Source organism: Rattus norvegicus, chromosome 7, assembly GCF_036323735.1.
Source record: "Rattus norvegicus strain BN/NHsdMcwi chromosome 7, GRCr8, whole genome shotgun sequence".
Classification (NCBI taxonomy): domain Eukaryota; kingdom Metazoa; phylum Chordata; class Mammalia; order Rodentia; family Muridae; genus Rattus; species Rattus norvegicus.
The window spans coordinates 100,091,681-100,111,376 of record NC_086025.1 but is presented as its reverse complement, the minus strand read 5'-3'; the positions used below and the strand labels follow the sequence as shown (position 1 = coordinate 100,111,376).

The 19,696-nt window shown below is 39.7% G+C and overlaps 1 protein-coding gene across 11 annotated transcripts in view; it reads left to right on the top strand.

Annotated features, from left to right (window-relative positions):
- Positions 1 to 19,696, top strand: part of Dnaaf11 (dynein axonemal assembly factor 11) — a 101,137-nt gene that overhangs the window by 23,603 nt on the left and 57,838 nt on the right. For 6 of the 11 annotated variants that reach the window (XR_005486579.1, XR_005486580.1, XM_039078777.2 and 3 more), the window contains 4 exons: positions 4,274 to 4,446; positions 10,067 to 10,293; positions 14,448 to 14,639; positions 17,724 to 17,801. Coding sequence is in view for 9 of the 11 variants with exons in the window: in XM_039078777.2 (XP_038934705.1) it covers positions 4,274 to 4,446; positions 10,067 to 10,293; positions 14,448 to 14,639; positions 17,724 to 17,801 (670 nt within the window). In the remaining 2 variants the exon portion in view is untranslated. Of the gene's footprint in view, positions 1 to 4,273; positions 4,447 to 10,066; positions 10,403 to 14,447; positions 14,640 to 17,723; positions 17,802 to 19,696 lie in introns of those variants that run through there. The other 5 variants (XM_039078778.2, XM_039078780.2, XM_063263250.1 and 2 more) reach the window with 3 other exon arrangements.

Below are 19,696 nucleotides of genomic sequence, written 5' to 3'. Positions count from 1 at the left end.
GCTCTGTCAGTACCCCAATGTTAGCCTTGGAGTTCCAGGTTTTTCTCATGTGCTCCTTCCAACACAGCCACATGGATGAAACCCCCTCTCTCTGTCCCTCACCATTACCCACCTCTATTGTTTGGGGATTAGGGGCCAACCAGACACTGTTGGTGCTGTTGGAACTGGGACCTTTGGCCTTAAACTCATACTAGTTTATGAAGTAGAGCCTAGGTTAATTTTCCATGGTAGCTTACTTATTCTTCAAGCCAATTTTAATCATATTCTTTCCTGGGTGACTTTATCATGAAAATATATGATTTAATACACACATATGTAATATGTTGATACAAATATACTGTTGAACCAAGATTAAACAACATTCGTGTTTAAACTTAAAGATATAGCAAACCAAATTTATTGTCTTAAAAAGAGTATCCCTTTCTACCACTGCAGATTCAAGTTCAGTCCAGCCTAGGCCACCCCAGGCTTAGTGGTGACAAATGCTTTTATTAAGATAGATACTCAAATATGAGTTGCATAAAGACTTTATCATGGGAACTTTAACAAGATGATGATGGCAATAGTGATGATGGTGGTGGTGGTGATGATGGTGATGATGATGGTGATGATGAGGATGGAATGATATGAATTCTTGTCAGTGAATTCTTATAGTCAGGGCTTTCATCTGGCTTCTGAGTGTTCTAGTGTTCCAAGAGCAGGCCTTAATGTATGTTTTCTGCATTCCAAGTGGAACATAAAAAGTGTACGTAGCTAAGAAGTACCATGTAATGTTTTATTCATGTGTACAGTATATGCATTGGTGAGCATCCCAGTATTCAGGAAGACTTGGCATTACTTCATTATAGCTCCAGTCTATCAGTTAGGAAGTCTCTCAGATTGGGTACAGGGAGAGGGAGCAGAACTGGATGATACCTCCCACGATGAAATCAACATCATAGAGCCAAGTGTCACCATTAGCAATGTAACCTTAAGTAGCAGTTACCACAATCTCTTTCTTATAGGCATGGAAGTGGGATTAGGTAAGGCACTGCCATGTAGGTAAGAAGACAATTGTATGCCTGTTAAGGCATTTTGATATGTTTCTACTGTTACATTATATTCATGTATGTATTCATATATGTGTGTGGGCCCATATGTGCATGGAGGTCAAAAGGCATTATCAAATACCCTCCTCTATTGCTTTTTATTGAGACAGGCATTTTTATTAAACTTGGCACTTACTCATTTTTAGGCAGGCTAACTAGCCAGTAAGACCAAATGATCCTCCTGTCTCCACTCCCCAGCACTATGGTTACAGGCATGTATGTATGCACAGTGATACCTTGCTTTGTATATGGATTCTGGAGATTCAAAACACAGGCCCAGCACACATGTGAACTATCTTCTTAGCCTTTTAATGTTTTCATTAAAGTGCATTGGTTATAAAAATAATTTCACTGTGGCATTTCAATATATGCATTTAGCACAGTTTGATGATCTCCTTCTCTCCTAATAGGATATCAGAGAAAAGCATAGAAACTGTATTAGCTTTCTATCATTTTCAAAATTTTTTCTTCTATTTGTATATATTAAATATCAGATACAGCCATATTGGCAATTTTTGAAATATAGAATGACCCACTCTCACTAGGACCACTACTGTTATCACTTTCTTTACCTTGCTTATTTTCCCATCTGTCCCTGGACACTGCACATGAACAGGGTTAAATCTTAGTGTTGTCTCTTTGAGCACCAGTTCCCCTGTGTCATGATACAGCTTTCGTAATCCTCATTCTTAATGCTTTGGAAATAGTGGAATGAAAAGATCCAACGGTGTTTTGTTAACCAGTTTTAAAAAGGTGTGTGTGTGTGTGTGTGTGTGTGTGTGTGTGTGTGTGTGTGTGTGTGTGTGTGCGTGTGTGTGTGTGTGTACATATATATGTATGCAAGTATTTGTCTATGTGTGCATGTGTGGAGGTCAAAGGTAAACAATCAGTGTCTTCCTCCCCTTCCCCTTCCCCCTTCCTTTCCCTTCCGTTCCCTTCCGTTCCGTTCCGTTCCGTTCCGTTCCGTTCCGTTCCGTTCCGTTCCGTTCCGTTCCGTTCCGTTCCCTTCCCTTCCCTTCCCTTCCCTTCCCTTCCCTTCCCTTCCCTTCCCTTCTCCTTTCTCTCTCCTCTCCTCTCCTCTCCTCTCCTCTCCTCTCCTCTCCTCTCCTCTCCTCTCCTCTCCTCTCCTCTCCTCTCCTCTCCTCTCCCTCTGTCTCTGTCTCTGTCTCTGTCTCTGTCTCTGTCTCTGTCTCTGTCTCTATCTCTATCTGTGTATCTCTCTATTTCAGATGAGGTCTTGTACTGAATTCAGAACTTGCCATTTAAGCCAAACTGGCTATCTAGTGAGACCCCAGGAACTACCCATTTGTACCCTATCTCCAATAGTAGGATCATAGTTGAGTACTGTAGTGCCCAGATTTCATGTATGTTCTGGAGATGTGGATTCAGATCTGCATGTCTCTGCATCCATGATTACCCACTTTCAGACACTGATCATGAGGCTGATTTCATATATGTGCTGACATATTTTATGCAGTGAATGTATTGGCCATGGCATCAATCCAATAGTTAGTAACAGTCATCTGGTGGCTCCAAAAGACTAATCTACACTCAGCCTTGTCCGTGCTGTTCCCTTTCCTCTGTTGACCCACTATCTCTAAAGTTCTGTTTTCCCTAGTTTTCATCTGGCTAACTAACTAACTAACTAACTAACTAACTAACTAACTAACTAACTAACTAACTTCCCTTGTGTCCAATCTGCTCCATCACCCACTACCCCTCCTCTATCTCCATCATTCTCTTCACTCCTTCCCTCTCTTTATTCTGCCATTGTCTTCTTTCTTCCACAAACATGTCTTAACCTTTTGCATTATGCTAAAGACTTTCATGTATGTAATAGGCAAATCAGTTTTAAACAATTTCCCAGTGTCCACTGACTCAGACAATAACAGAAGGAGATAAGTTATAAGTATTCAATCACATTACAGGAAAATATCCGAAAGGACAAAAGTCATACAGAGAATTCAAACATTAGAGAATGTCTAAATTTCACAAAAAGAGCCAAAGGAGAGTCAGTATCTAATTTGTCACTTTACTGCTCCTGCATTTTATATCTTAGTTAATAAGCAATTAATGGGACTATATTCGGAAATTATGTGAACATCCTGTCCCTTATCACACTTTTATGTGTTGGTTTTAGTATAGTCAGTAATGATCCTGCAGTTCCATTTTTACATTTGTTAGATGATATTTGACTTTAATCAAGAACGTCACCTTCTGCACTTATCTGTTCATTATTTCTTATATCAGTTTTTCGGTTAGATGTTCACATTGTTCCAGGCATGGCCAGAGCAGCTCTTCCAAACAGAGCCCCATGTCTTCACATGCTCTTCACAGTTTCTGAACAATTCCCTAATTTGTGCCATGTCAAGGTGCTGAGTTCTTTCTGTCGTTGATCAACTTTTCTTCCTTTCTCCTTTTCACACATTCTGTTTTGAGTGAGTTTAGAAAATTCCTTTCATATTTCATGTAAAAGTTAGAAAGAATTAAAATTACAGAGCTCATAGTAGGTTTTGTAGATGAAATCTATGAGAAATTTTGGGAGGTGAAGTGTCATTTTTATCAATGATGTAGCCACTGATAAGCTGCCCTTGTAAATGACCTTCTGCCCAGGACAAGGTGGAGTCAAGAGTTGAGACCAAGGAAAGGTGAAGGGGGACAAAATAATCATATAATAATTAAGCTCCATTATGCAGTTTTGAGAAATGGGATAAAATTCACCAAATGGATAAGGTTGCAGAGCTATGAGCCAATCTGAGTCAAGTTCATTTTACTTGCATGGATACCAGAAAACAACAGCAAAACAGTGTAATTTAAAGCATGGGGTATGGTGGAATTATAGAAGTTTGGAGAACTAAGTTTACACAGGGCTGGATGCTCTGTCTGCCTAGATTTACTATTCAGATCTCAAAGACTGTCAAGTTTGCCATGTTACCCCCACAAACATCATTAAATCACAAGGAAAGACAGCCTTTACTGAACCAAGCCTGTAGCAATGTAAACCAGGGTGGTCTTCTCCTAGTCCAGCAGCAACCACACAGTTCAGAAGGACGCATGTGTAGGCACATCTAAGGCGGACCTATTGTGATCTGGTGTCAGAGTTTCTATTGAACTCTCAGGTACTGTACAAGTTTATTACTACTATCACCTTTTCCTCTTTTCTTCTTCTTTTTTCTCATCAACAGGATGTGAGTGGCTGACCAAACTTGACTTGACTGTAAATTTCATTGGAGAACTGAGTAGCATTAAAACCCTGACACACAATATTCATCTGAGGGAGCTATTCCTCGTGGGTAACCCATGTGCTGACTTTGACGGCTACAGGGAGTTTGTGGTGGTGACCTTACAACAGTTAAAGGTATGCTCAGAGCAAAGGTGCAAAAGGGAGTGGGGAGAAGAGAGAAGGAAATACACAGAAAGATGAGAAGAAGCAATCACAGGAATTCCTGGGTTCTTCATGGAATTGTTAGGCAAAAATTGCTGCTTTGGAGATTGGAATATTCTAGAGAGTAAAGCTGCATTATTTGATTTCTAACCCCCTGATGTTGTTTTTGAAACTTTTAACAAATCTTTAAAAGGTAAGTAGTTGATTTCTATATTATCTCATCAAGACACTGAACCAGTTGAGTCATCTTTTGAAGTACACCCTTCACTATTACTGATAATTACCACTGCGATCCCAGAACCTAAGAGGTGGAGAAGAAACAGAAGGACTTCAGCAAGGTTAGTCTGGTCTACACAGTTAGTCCCAAGCCACTCAGGCCCAAACAATGTGACCTGCCTAAAAATCTCAAAAATAGCCAGTCAAACCAAAGTAAACAGGTTGCCATTCCCCATCTTCAAGACTTCTGTGCTGGATTTGAATGACACAGAGCATAAATTTACATATCTAACAAACCCATGTTTTTAATCTGTACTTTCAACTTATATTCTGTGTTTCTGTGATCCTTTCTTTGGTTTTAAGCTGGAAGCTTCTGGAATGAGAGTCTTATGGCAGACTAAAATGTCCGATGTGTGTGTGTGTGTGTGTGTGTGTGTGTGTGTGTGTGTGTGTGTGTGTAAAAGCTAGAGAACAATTCCAGTGTCATTCTCAGGGACACTCTGTACTACTTTTGAGGCAAGGTGTCTCATTGCCCTGGAGCTCACCAATTAGCATAGACAAGCTGGACAATGAAACCCAGGGACCTTCCTTAGTCTGCTTCCCTAAATGCTGGGAGTAAGCATTCTTAGCATTTTTATGTGTAGGTATCAGATCCATGTCTCTATGTTTGTGAGTTAAGCACTATACCAACTGACCAGTTATCTAGCCCTAGAGATTTATTCTATCATTCTATCATCCTCTAAACTCAGGAGACATTATAGATTTTTCTTTGACTCGCTTTGAGGAAGGAATTATAAGTCAGAGACAATGGTTAAAACCAAATTGTATATCATAATATGCTCATATTTTGCCACCATATCCCCCAAATCCAATAATTTCAGAGCTAATATTATTTGGAATAATTGTAAACCTAATATTTAGTAAAATATGATTCTAAAGAAAGTATAAAACTGAGAATAGTAAAGAGCAGAATATTAGTTTTCACATAAGTCCAAAGTTCTTGGCCCATGTGTGACTCTAGGCATCTGTAACAAGAATACAGGAAAACAGTGGTTTTGAGGCATCCATTGGCTTAGTTCTCAGAGGGTATTTCTTCCTTCGTCTTTGGTGTTTCTGTGGTTGAGAAATTGCTGGCTGCTAGATTCTTGATCAGATTTCTTGTCATGTAAAATTTCTTAGATTATGTAAATGAGTTGGATAGTTGAACCTAGAATAAGAGGCAAATCATTTTATCACGTAAGTTAGATGGTTATCATTGCACGAGTTCTTCCTAGAAAATGAGTGGTGTGAAGAACTTGCTAGACGTAGATCCCAGAGACTGAGGCTGTGAGTCCTTATCCTAAAGGAATCAGGGTTAGACTGGAACCGCATGGTCACCACAGCTGCGCTTGTTTATGCTGCTGTGCCCAGAGCAGAGTTGTGAGGTGTCACCATGTACTGAAAATGGTCACAAATAGTAGTGCAAGGTACTCTGTAAATGGTGTCTTTGGTGTCCTAGACCCATACAGGAGACAGTGAAGCACATTAGAGACAGGACATTGGAGCTTACAGATTGCCCCTTCTTGATTGTTTGGCCTGACACACCTGGCAATTGGAGCCCATGGGCCTTGCACTCCTTGTGTCTGACTCTGAACCTCCACTGACCAACAGACACAAACACACACACACACACACACACACACACACACACACACACACACACACACGTGCATATGTGTCTGCTGCTGCTCTGAGTTAATGTGTAAACTGTTGGATCAAGTCTTTCAGGAGACAGCCCCACTCAGGTTTTACAAGAGGCCATCAGTACCTGTGAAAAGTAGTGCTGGTAAATGTGTTTACTGATACCTAAAAACGAAGCAAACCATTTTGAAATCTTAGGTACCATTTCACTGAGAGTTTATAAGGTTTGTCTGAAAGGAGCTGTGGCGGTAGATGTGGATGTTGTGATTTTCTAGGATTGCTGTGCACAGTCTACCTGTGACTTATATGACAGATTTATCCCATAGCTCTGGAGAACAAATAGTCCAGGGGACGTTGTCGGAAAATAGGCTGAGTTGGGTCCCTCTCAAGTCCACGAGGGAGAGTCTAGGCCTATCTCCTACCTAGTAGGTTTAGCCAGCACTATGTGGCATCCTCTGACTCATGCTCTCATTGCTCTGACCTCTGCCCCAGTCCTCTCACAGTGTTCTTAGGCCTCTGTTCCTTCCCAATGCATTCTTTTGTAATGACACAAGTTATATGATATTACACCCATGCCACTCCAATATGTTTTTTCCCAAATAAACTATACCTACAGTGTCCCTATGTCTTCCAAATAGTCAAATCTCAAGATCCTGGGATTAAAATTCAGACTCTAAAAAATAGAGGCAGTACAAAGAGAGCCATTCTTTTGCAAGAGTTCTCCCCCTCCCCTAGGTCTGCAACACTCAGGGTACAGCATGAGTGGGCACTGACTTTGGTAGCACACAGCAGTGTTACTCATGATCCCACCTGGGATCTACAAGATTTTTGGGATATTTTTCTCATTTCTAGATAGATGTTGGTTGTTCCTAGAGGGGATCTCAATGAAGCTCCAAGGCAAGCTCACTTGCTTTTCTTTGCAGTGACCCATGTACAGTTATCATCAGTAAGCACAGGCACATACAGTTATCACCAGAAGTACGGACACATGCACAGTTACCAACAGCAAATATGGACCCATGTACAGTTAACAATAATCATAGACCTATTCACAGGAATCATCACTAACCATGAACACACTGCTGTTCCAGATACAGCAACTCTGCCTGGAGCAAAGTCAGGAAATGCAAAAGCTTCCATTACCCTTGCAGCTCTACTCAAGTTTAGAAGGGTTTGTTTGAACTTGGAGAAAACATAAGCCAGTTTTGAACAATGTCTACCAGGAATCTTCAATAAATGAAGTCCTTAAGGTAGTGGTGGCTGGACACAGGGCCAAATGTAAAACCAGTTCTCTGTATGTCTGGTCTGGAAGGTAACAGAGGGGTCTTTTTTTCATGCTCTTAGAAACAGTACATCTGAGTAAATAAACATTTAAAATATTTATAAAGACTTTATAAATCAAATAGGCAAATGTGCTCCAGATATAACCAAAAACTGCACCTTGCTTCCCGAAGTTCATCAGAATCTTAAGTTAAAGAATTCTATTTAGCTAGAATCTCCCAGTCCAATCCAATAATGCCTAATCCATATTTACACTAATATTTTATGATCTCCTTCATATAAATATACTAATATCTATTTGAAAATTTATATAATGTGCTTATTACAGAGATTTATTTTATTTATTCCATGATTTTATTCAGTTTCCCAACTTGATTACACCTTAACTCTACCTGAGTCACCTTCGGAAATTGTACCACAACTGCTTCTTACCTTAAGTGGTAGCTGCAGCTGGAGGTGATCTTGTTAACACAGCCTCAGTCCTCATGGAAAAATGTCAGAAAAAAAGAATCTCTGAAAAGCCTGGTACTCTCCTAATATATTTCAAATATATTAGAAATAGCATGAAATATTCCTCAAGATATCCATTATGATGCTCTACTTTAAAGATATGTTTCCAAGCCAAATATTAGATGAAAGCCAGACGTTAATACATATTAAAATTAAAGATAATAAAAATCAAATATCTAACTAATAATATTTTTCTCTTTCACTTTGGCTGCCAGGAAGCTCAAAATTAAATCGAGGGCTTATGCATGCAGCTGCACGAGTCTCATGAAAACATGTTTTCTAATCTCTTTATTAGCATTTTGATATGCATTATGACTTATCCCAGTAGTTGGAAATTTTACACATCACTAAATTTGTATCTCATTAAATACACTTAGTAATAATCCTGTTTCAGCAGATTAGCACAAATTTCGTGCTGTAAAACATGGCAAATCACTTCAGTGTTCCGAAAGTTAGAGGTCTGGAATGGTTCTCTGGGTAGAAATCTAGGTATTGCCAGGGCTATTAGTCCTGGGGGATGTGAGGGAGGAGGCAGGGATAGACATGTGCCTTGCTGTTTGCTGCCTCTAGAGGGCACCATTACCTTTGTGTATATGGCCACTTCCTGGGTTTTCAACATCCTCAGTCTTCACCTTCTTTAACTCTGAAGCTTGTGCCTGAGCTCCCAACTTTCTTACTTATAGTCTCTTTGCAACTAGATAGGAAACCATTTGCTCATCAGAGATTCGTAACTATATCACATCTAAGTCCCTTAGACTAGATGAGGTGACATTCATAATGCCTGGAGTCCAGGCACCAAGGACACTGTTAGTCAAGAACATCAATCTAAACCCTGAACCTGTTCCTACAGAAGATGTTGGTCTAATCCAACCTCTCTTTGTACTGGAAGCTTTGACATTTTGTATTTTAGTCAGCATTTTTGTTTTTCCCTTTTGCTTACGTGTATTTGGGGGGGCATGTATGTATGTGTTTTCACGTCAGGGGGCACATGGGGGTGTGTGCATATGTAAATACCAGTTAGAGGACTAATTCAAATGTTATTCCTCCTCAGGACCACCTTGTGTGATTTTGTTGTTTGCTTTTATACAGGGTCTGTCACTGGGACCTGGGGCTTACCAGTTAGGGTAGGCTGGCTGGCCAAAGAGCTCAAGTCTACCTGTCTTCAGTTCCCCTGTGCTGGGATGATACATGTGTACCACCACACCTGGATGGATACAAAGGGTAGCACACAGTCCTCATGCTTGTACAGCAAGAACTTTATTGACTGAGCCATCTTCTCACCCTCTATTTACATTTTAATTTGGGATAATTATATAACTGTCATGTAAACACCATCTAGAACAATGAACACTTTGTTAACATATCCAAGGGTGGCACAGGATCTGGTTTGAGTTGGAGCTCCTTGTGTAAAGTCCTTTCCATTGGGAGGCTTAGAAAATACTATTATTTCAGGAACTGTGACTTGATTTAAGCACCAAAAAACTTAATATAGTGAGCAGTTATCAAATTAATAGAAATATTTTGAGAGCTTGTCATTAATTATTTTGACAGAAGACCTACTTATTTCCAGTAAGGGTGCTTTGTAAATTATATAACTTGTATGAAATAAGCATTGATTTAGGCCGTTAATTTCTGATTTCCTGTTAATTACTTTGTTTTAATTCTTTGTTGCTATGGCATTAATATTTCTAATTTAAGAAATACCAATCAAAATTAACTTGGGGCTAATCCTTTGTTCTTTCTTTATTTCTTCCCCCTCTGTTTTCATCCTTTGCAAGTTGATATATTATGGCCTTGTAGTCCCAGAAATCCTCCTGTCTCAGCCACCAGAGAACTAGTGTTACACCATGACTCACCTTCCTTGGCTGAACTGAATAATTGCACTGTCTGTTGCTTTTTGTTTAAGTGGTTGGATGGCAAAGAAATAGAACGTTCTGAAAGGATCCAAGCACTGCAGAACTACGCAGCAGTTGAACAGCAAATCAGAGAGCAGGAGAAAGCTTACTGCCTTAGACGTGCCAAAGAGAAAGAGGAAGCTCAGAGGAAACTGGAGGAAGAAAACGAAAGTGAAGACAAAAAGAAGAGCAGCCCAGGCTTTGATGGGGATTGTTACACAGACATCCACGCTGATTGGTGTGTCCATCAGTGGTTTGCATACTTGTTAACTCCCATTAAAACACCAGCAGTATTTCCTCCGCAAGGTGTCCACAGCATCTGTTATGTTCCAGAATATAACATCACAGTAAGCTTGGCTGGGATGGATATGAATATCCCATGATGATGATTGTAGAAGGATTTCTTCCCTTAGAAAAATTGCTTTTCCTAACCAGCAACTGGCATTTGCATCTGAAATTATTCCTAGAGAAATCTCTCTAAACGTGTACAGAAAAGACGAATTAACAGGTGTACTTTGATTTCAAAGGCAGGAATAGTTTAGAAAAGTTAAATGCAAATCACACAATAATAAAATGAATAATTCTGATTGCATCATGAAACATTCTATTTTATGAGTTACATAGTGAATACATTTTTAAATGTGATTAATAACCCTCTAATTGATCTTTTATGAATCTGAATTTTCATGGTATTTCTTTTAAGTGAATCACAACTAGTCACTTGATTTGATTCTATATAAAGTTTTAAATATTTACATAATATATTTCTTATTGAGAAAATAATAATTATGAAATATTTCAGATGTATACAAGTGCTTTATAAACAATTAAACAAGAAGCTATTGTTCCATCACCTAGACAGAGTCATTTGTATGCTTGCACTAAGTCTTTTAGAAAGAATCAACTGTCAGGGAAATGCTAGAAGCCTGCTGAATCTTTGTGTTGTGTTCTCCTCATTGCCCTCAGTGGTGTCTGCTGACCTAAATAAAGCCTGCATACAGTCAACTTATGTTTTACTGTGGCCAGGAATGGTGGCTTACTCTCTATACCAGCATTTGGGAAGCAGAGGCAGCAAGTTTCCGTGAGTCTAGGCCAGTCAGGGCTACCTAGAGGCATCTGCCTATAAATATCTTAAGATATAATACATTTTATTGCTGTACATTTTGTCTTTCTTGTGAAATCCTTCATGACTTTTATCTGTGGATCTAGACTCAGCTCTGTCCATCATGTAGGCTAGGGTATCCCTAATCTATTTCTGAGTCATTGGCTTAGTTTGGGAGGAAAAGGAAGCAGCCCCATTCCCCAAGGTTTCAGGAAAAAGAGAACATCACTGAGATTCCTAGGCTATAGGAAGGGGAGATGAACATCCTCCCTCTCAACCTCATGAAGAATGGGAAAGATGGTTTATTGAGTTGCAGCAGCTACAGGACAGGGATCACGAGAGGGGTACTGCCAGCCTTCACATGGTGACGATCCATGACTATCTCATCGGCTAAATGCCGGTGTTAAGGAGGAACTAGGCTTGAGGTGTTGTAAAGGGATACTACCCAAGAGAGTGGCCTCAAAAGCTCAGAAGTTGTCTCAGAAGGATAAACCAAGCATGTTGACAACCCCAGTAGGAAGCAACGTAGTTGGAGAACGCATTGTCTGGACAGAAAGGCAGCACCAGCGAGGTTACAGGAGCAGTGGCCATGTAGCCTGTACTCACCTACTCCTACCCATCCTCTCAGGCCAAACACAAGCCTGGAGAATCCAACCAGGCATAATGATGGACACAGAAGTAAAATGAAGATGAGGCAGGAGAGTAAGAGTAGACTCTGCATGTCTCCCAAGCAAAACCCAACTGTGAGATGGGCCAGGACACATTGGAACTTGGACAGGGAATAAGGGGCTTCAGCTTAGATGTAAGCCTTGAGTTTTGTTTAAACTTTAGACATTTTAAGGCCTGGACTTGAGTCTTAGCTGAAATGAAATTATACTTGAGCAGTGCCTATGTCATTGTGGATTTTGTTGATGAGTGGGAGAGGGGAGAAAGAGAATAATTTTAAAGAAGCGATTAAGAGAGATTCTATTCATTCCCTAGAGAGCTCAGACATTTCATCACCAGCCATGCACATTTAGATTCAATCTGATTTTGAAGACTTAAGTTACTTAGCTAATGCTTCTGCTAGCTATTATTTTCTAAAATCTTTTTTATATTTGAATTTATTGAAAATTTCATTTAATGTATTTTGATGAGAGTCCTTCCTCTTCTCCAACCCCTCCCATATCTTCCCCATTCCCTACCCATCCACTTCATAGTATCTCTCTCTCTTTCTTAAAAAACAAAAAATAAGACCAAAATGGTTCTATCTCTCTCTCTCAAATACACACACACACACACACACACACACACACACACACACACACACACACACACCATGCCATACTATACTACATCAAACCATGGAATCTGATTTGTGGTGACTTCTAGATATGGAGCCTGCCCTGGAGTGTGGTTGATATGGTTGATATACTTTAGCTCTTCAGCAAATAACTCCTTTCAGTGATTTGCGTTGTTTTATTCATTGACACTCCATTGGAGGAAATGTATTTTCTCTCCGGCAGCTACCAGTTGCAAATAGCTTCCTAGTTAGGGGTGGAACTTTGTGCCCACTTCCCCTCTTTTAATGCTGGAATTATGTCTGGCTTGAACACGTGCAGGCACTGTGCTTGCTGTCACAGTTGCTGTGAATTCATGTGTTTATCAGTGTTCTCATAAATGGAAGACTTTCTTCCCTCTGGCCCTTTAAAACTTTCTGTCTCCTCCTCCTCCACATAGCTCCCTTATCCTCTAGGGGAGGGGCTCAATAAGACATCCCATTTACACCTGAGTGCTCCAAAGCCTCTTGCTCTCTGTACGTTGTCCAGTTCTGGGTCCCAGTAGTAATTACCATCTGTTGCAAGAAGCAGTTGGGTGAGCAATGCACCCATCCATGGATATAGTTGTCTTCCACTAAGATCATTTACTGCACTGTTCATTAAGCAGAATAGTTGGTTGTATTAATTTTTCATAGGGATTTTGAACCATTTTTTAAATTATAGATTGTAAAAGGTGAAAGTAAGCCAACTTTATAGGGAAAATTTATGTAAGGCTGGACCTATTATTCCAGTAGCAATCCAGAAGAATATTGTAGAATAGTACTGATTCACCTGATTCTTTCTATATCATAAAGAAATTTAGCTGTAGGGGAAAGTCCTTTTTTTCAGTTAGTTGTATGATTTTATTCATTGAAATATAAAGTTGTTATTAACATGTTTAAAAAAGCAAGCAGAACTTTTTCCTATGTTTTGCTCATACTATCTGAATTTCAGTTATTTTTTGTCCAATCAATGCCGTTATAAAAATAGCATTCTTCCTGAAGGTGAACTAAATAAGTATTTTTGGTAATGATCTCCAGATATATAATGACCTGATATATATATATATATATATATATATATACTGAATTATTGTTTGATATACCTAGCTTCAGATATGTTTACACTGAGTGTGTATTCTAGGGAGTGATGAGGGGAGAGAGGCTTCCCCATTGTTCATTGTTTACTGCTACCATTTCCTCTCTACTAGAACAGAACCATGCCCTGAAAGTGACCTCATGGTCTGCCTTGCCTGGGAATCTGGCTCAGTGAGTTTCTGAAACTCATGCTGGACAAATGCTGAACAGTTCATAAAACACTTATTCAATTACACAGAGAGATCATTTAATTCCCAGACAATACGCAAAACTGGGTAAAAGAGAGAACAGAGAGCTGCTATCGTACAAAGTAGCATAATCAGAAGTTAACCATGAAAAATGAAGTGGAGGCCATACCGCGGAAAGGCTCACATCTCTGAAGAACATTTAGAGGGAGAAATTATTGAAGAACCTCAAAGTAAAATGATTGACTTGTCTGTTAGAGCCAGAATTCGATTGGAGCAGTGTAATGAGAGGATCTGATAGGAGGGAGATGGATATGGGGGAAATTGCGAAGGTCCAGGGATCTCCATGCTCAGCTGATCACCAGTACCTCCTGCAGGATACCACATGGACCTGTGGAGCCCCTCTATCTGCAAATAGACTCTAATGAGAAGTCACAAATCAAAACTTCCCAGGTAACTCATATCAACTAGGCATATAAACACTCAAACTGGGTACTGTGATATTTTAAAGATAGAGAACGAGGGTCTGCCTTGGTTCTGGGGCCATAATTTCCTTGATTTTAATTCATGTGAACTCCCAACAATATTCGTCATTCACATGTATGAAGTTAACATAGGAAAGCATAAGTCACTTAAGAGGAAGCATTAATGATGAAACTCCTATGTTTATTCTTGGCCTTACATGCTTTGGGTCTGTTTGCCTTGCCCAGCCCATCTGCCATGGAGAACAAAGACCATCTTCAGGTACCAGAAACACAAGAACAACAACATAGCACAAAGAAATCAGATGAAATTGAAGATGATCTGGCATTCTGGAACAAACCGTCTTTGTTCACTCCTGAATCTAGATTGGAAACTCTCAGACACATGGAAAAGCAACGCAAAGCCCAAGATAAGTTAAGGTATTCATTTTTCCCTATGATTGAATGAATCACTCTCCTGTGGACTATATATTCTCTCCATTGTACATGCTTTACCTAATGTCTGTGCCAACCCATTATTAACCATCACTTAAAGATCCTGCCTTTTCCAAATACATCTTTTTGTTGGCTGATTTCATTACAAATTTTTTTTTTTTTTTGCTATTTCAACTTTCCTGTAACTTTCTTTTTTTTTTTATTAACTTGAGTATTTCTTATATACATTTCGAGTGTTATTCCCATTACAAATTTAGAATATCATGAATTATAACATTTGAGATAGAGTTTTGATTTGTTTCCTTTTAGTCACTTTACATAATAGAAATAGTACGGTCTCGGTGTAGTGGAAATTAAAAAAAAAAAAAAAAACAAAACTCCCGGGCTGGGGCCTCGATTGTTGAGTTACCGGAAGAACATAGACCCTTTATAGTTTCAATATGCCCTAAGCAGCACAAAAGCTGGGCAGCTGCCTCCAAGTTGTTAGAATCTATTTCCCTATAAATAGATTACCAAATAAATAACCCAAAGTTATTGCTTACTATTTATTATGTCCCATCTTGGCTGCTCTTAACTCCGATTTCACAGCCCTTAGGGCCAGACTTTCTTGACCCTTCTCCCGTGGTGACTTCCTTTTTATTCCCCTGGTCCTTCCTGACCCAAGCCCACAAAACCTCAAACCTACCTCTGTCCCTCTTTCCCAGCTAATGGCTGTTGGCATCTTTATTCACCAGTCACAATTAACTGGGGGCAGGGTCACTCAATGTCTTAGGTGTGGACTCTCTTGTCTTTGGGGTAACCAGTCTTGGGGGCCTCACATTAGCATTAAAATACAGTCAGCATTAGGCCAATCCACTACACCTAGGTTAGAAATAAAACTTAAGGCTCAAAGGAAAAACTTATTTTGTGGGATGAATGAATGTTGGAATGTTGTGAGTCTGTTTTGTTTATCCGAAAAGTGAAGAATTAAAATTAGTTTCACAAGCTTTTTTATTCTCATGGTACAACTTTTGTGGACATTTCCAGTATGATACCACTTTTGAAGATCTTAGATGTAATTTTACTACTTGTTTATTGCTAGGATCCCTAAGCAATGCTTTTGTCAACAGCACCTTTCCAGAAATAGATTCTACTTCTTTTCATTCCATGTCAAGACTGAAATCTAGTATGCAAAATATATCATTGTAGGAACACTTGGAACTTGTGAACTTGAGAATGTCATCAATTAGCTTTGAAATGGTTGTCTACATGGCAATGAGAGGAATAAAAAACAATACGTTTTCTATAATTATCAATGGAAAGCAAGAAACTGAGTAGAAAAACTTCTAAAAGTTCTATCACTTCCATAAAATGTTCTTCACTAGTTACAAAGATAGAGAAACGAAAAATGTGGCTGGTTCTACTCTGTTAAGCAAAACACATCAGCTGTTTTAACACTCCACTGTGGGGATTGTTTGTTTGTTGTTTGTTTTTGTTTTTTTCTGTTTTTTTTTAATAAAAGCAGATAAGCCTATAAACATGAAGGTTCTATACAGATTTAAATATAAATTCTATGTATTTGTAGACTTACAGAATTCCTAACATGTACACTTCTTCCTGAATATGTATTGTTTGTGTTTATGTATGTGTGTAATATGGTGCTTATATAGTCTAAGTAATTTACATCATACTAAGTTTAGAACCAGGAGGAAGCTTTTTCCCCTACAACTTTAAAAGTACAGCTGAGTTGCACAGAGTCTCAGTCATGCTGTTTAGCCTGCCTCTTTGTATACATAGTTATTTTATTAGCTGAGAAAGAGCAATAGCAAAGGCCAGCCTTTTGCCCTGTGTGAACTCTTGTCCACACTGAGAGTAGTGAAGCTCTGTGTTTCCAGATCCCTTCACTGTTCTAAGTAACTAAAATAGCTTGATCAGATCGAGGGCCTCTGTTAATGTGCAGAAACTAAAGACTAAAAACGAAGACTAGAAACTAAGACTAAAAGAATAAAGTTAACTAACACACAATCCCTATTTAAAAGACAGTAGACATTCAAGGCATACGGTTACGTATGGTTACATCATCTTTCCTTGTATCTACATCTGCCTATTCACATGTTCAAATGTTATCTGCAGTAAAGAAAACTATCTGCTGACTTTTTGCTTTAGGTAGTCCGTTTTCCTCAGTTACACCTATGCTTACTGTGTGAGCGTAAGAAGAATGAACAAACATGGTTTGCTAGCACCATGCTCTCTCCTCTCCCTGTAACTGCGCAAATCACTTCTAACCTCTGAGAAAATCAACCTCTCGCATGGTTTGAGTTTGATAAGACATGGTCTGGGACCAACCTCAGTGGTCCAACACTTTCCTAGCATGTATGCACCCTTGATTTAATCACCAGCACTACACACAAAACCCCCTAAACTTCAGTGGTATATATTCGCTTGCTAGATACATCATCAACATTTTCCTCCATCAGTGTGTAAAGAGGAAACACATCTTTAACAGCTTTGAGGTGCTTTCCAATGTTATATACCACAGCAGAGCAAATCAATCCTCCACTGATAGAGTCTGAGCAGTTCTGGACTTGCCACTGGAAACGATGTTGTGAGAAGTGTCAGTTTACACATTGCTTCTGCACCAGTATTTTTATTTCCACAGGATAGATTTCACTTGCATTTCAAAAATCATAATTTCAACCAAAGCAGAAGCTCCATCCACACACATGGAGAATTGACAGTTATCTGAGTAAACCATGCATAAAATCGACTCATTTAAATATTCATGAGTATTTCATGAAAAGGAATTTACTGCCCCAATTCAAATTCCCTGGCAAATTGTTTTGGTTTTTGGAGATACAAATATAACCATGTAAAACTTGGTTTGGTTTTTAGCGAGGAGTGAAGAATTAAGGGGGCAGACTCTCGGTAAGCTGTGAGTATGGTAACAAATACCTAATTAAATTTCTAAAAACTTTTATGATTTATATTACTTTTCTAAAAGTAATACAAGGTTGTATTAGTAACATTTATACTCCCTTGATTTCCCTTGTCTGCCCCTTGGTCTCTCCCATCATCCTACTCAACCTTAAGTGAAAAGAAAAAAAGAGTGAAACCACCCCGGACTTTGATTACAGAAGATGGGAAGGTCCTGAATGTGAATGAAGCCAAGTAAGTGAGGCCAAGCGGAGACACTGCCTGTGGTGGCACTACTGAACACACGCTGCTGTGACCCCAGCCACAGGCTTGCTTTGACCAGAATGTGTCGAGCCTTGTGAAGGAGTTTGAAGAGTGTCATTTTGTGCATGATCGAAAGCCAGACACCTCTGACCCTGTCTAGTGTACAATTCTCCTGACTTCTAGGAAACAATGCTGGCATATGGAGATCTTGGTTATCTATGCATCCCATGAAATCTTGGACCATGTACAGTTTTATGCCTGAAAACTGTCACTGCGTCATTGCCCTGTTTATGATTCTTTTGAAACTCTGCCACAAGCAGTCTGGCTGAAAACACTGAGACATCTCCTTCACATCTACAGTTTCCCTGCAACACATCTAGAGAGCATTCAAAAGCTAGAGAAAGGCATTGCTATAAATATCCCAGTGAGAGAGAGGGGAAAACTTGAAAATCCTCAAGTCTCATAGTACCTGAGCTACCCTGTCTGTCTGTCTGTCTGTCTGAAAGCTGAAAATTAGCAAGCATACCCACAGTGCCTTTTATAATCTCAATACAAATAACAAGCCTATAGGCTAAATCTCATTAGCTTCATTTCATTACTCAAAGCCCATTTACTGCCATCATTTCATTTGCTAGGTCATTACCACAACAAAGACAATCCAGAGGCATCCCAGGCATATCTCATCTCCACAAAAGCATGCTTGGCAGAAAGAATATCAGCCCTTTAGGTCAGCAATATGGTCACATAGTTAAGCTGATGCATCCGACTTGTCTGCACTAGTCCAGTTCCAATGATTTCCACGATCAAGGCTCCAGCTTTCCATCTGACATGCCCCCTCTTCATCCAGCAGACAGGAATGCAGCTCCAGACAGTAGGACAGGTACAGCAGATGGGGCAGGGCACATGGCAGGAGCCACCTTCACCAAACCTGAATGTCTAACGGGAAGACAATCTTCAGCTTCAAAGAAAAGGGAGACTCTCCGAGCCTTATATATGCTCAGAGAGAGAAATGTTCTTCCTGCCACACTACCCTCCCTCCCTTCCCCAAAGCCAGTTCTCTTAAGAAGTCTCTATGAAGAAATTATTCTTCATTGCCTCTAGTCCCTCTAGGTCTTAGACATCTTTCCTCCTTCATGTGCCAGATCATGTGTCCTCATCAGAATTATATTTCCTTATATCTACCTCGTCCCTTTCTACCATCCACCTGTATCTTCTGGAGCTTAAAGATCTGCCTCCAGCATCACCCTCTTCCTCAGGTCCTTTGTATCTATATTTAGTGACAAGGACCAAAGATTCTGCTTCCACCATTGACCACACTTCCTCTCCATCAACCTCTAGTAAAGTTATAGCCCACAGCAACATGCTGCCTGTCCAACTCCCTTTCCCTAAAATCCTCTAGTATCTGTGGAATGTTCACCCCCTTCTTAGCCTTCTACTTAAGTCCATTTAGTTCCCAATTACCTGCCCTCTCACTTCATGTAAGGAGGTCCTAGCATCTGGGCCACAATTTCTCTTCCTCATCAACCCCATCCTTTGTTCTGGTGAACTTTGATATATTATTCTCCCTTCAGCTCAGTCATAAGATTCTCATTTTATCCCTCTATTGCTGCCATGTCCTAAGCCTTAACCTCGTCAACTCACTGAATGTCATCCCCAGTGTCTCAGACTCCCTCTATTTCAGCAGTCAGGCTCTAGCCACACAAGAATCCACTCACCCTATAGCTTTGTTTATTGTCCTCACACTGTGTTCTCTTGCTGTTGTGGATTTTATATCTCTCATAGAAACCCATCCTCAGCAGAATTCGCAGCTCCCATCTTTCCCTCTGTCCACCATCACCAAGCCACAGATCCCAGCATTGTTTAATCTTGAGCATTCCCCTCTGCTC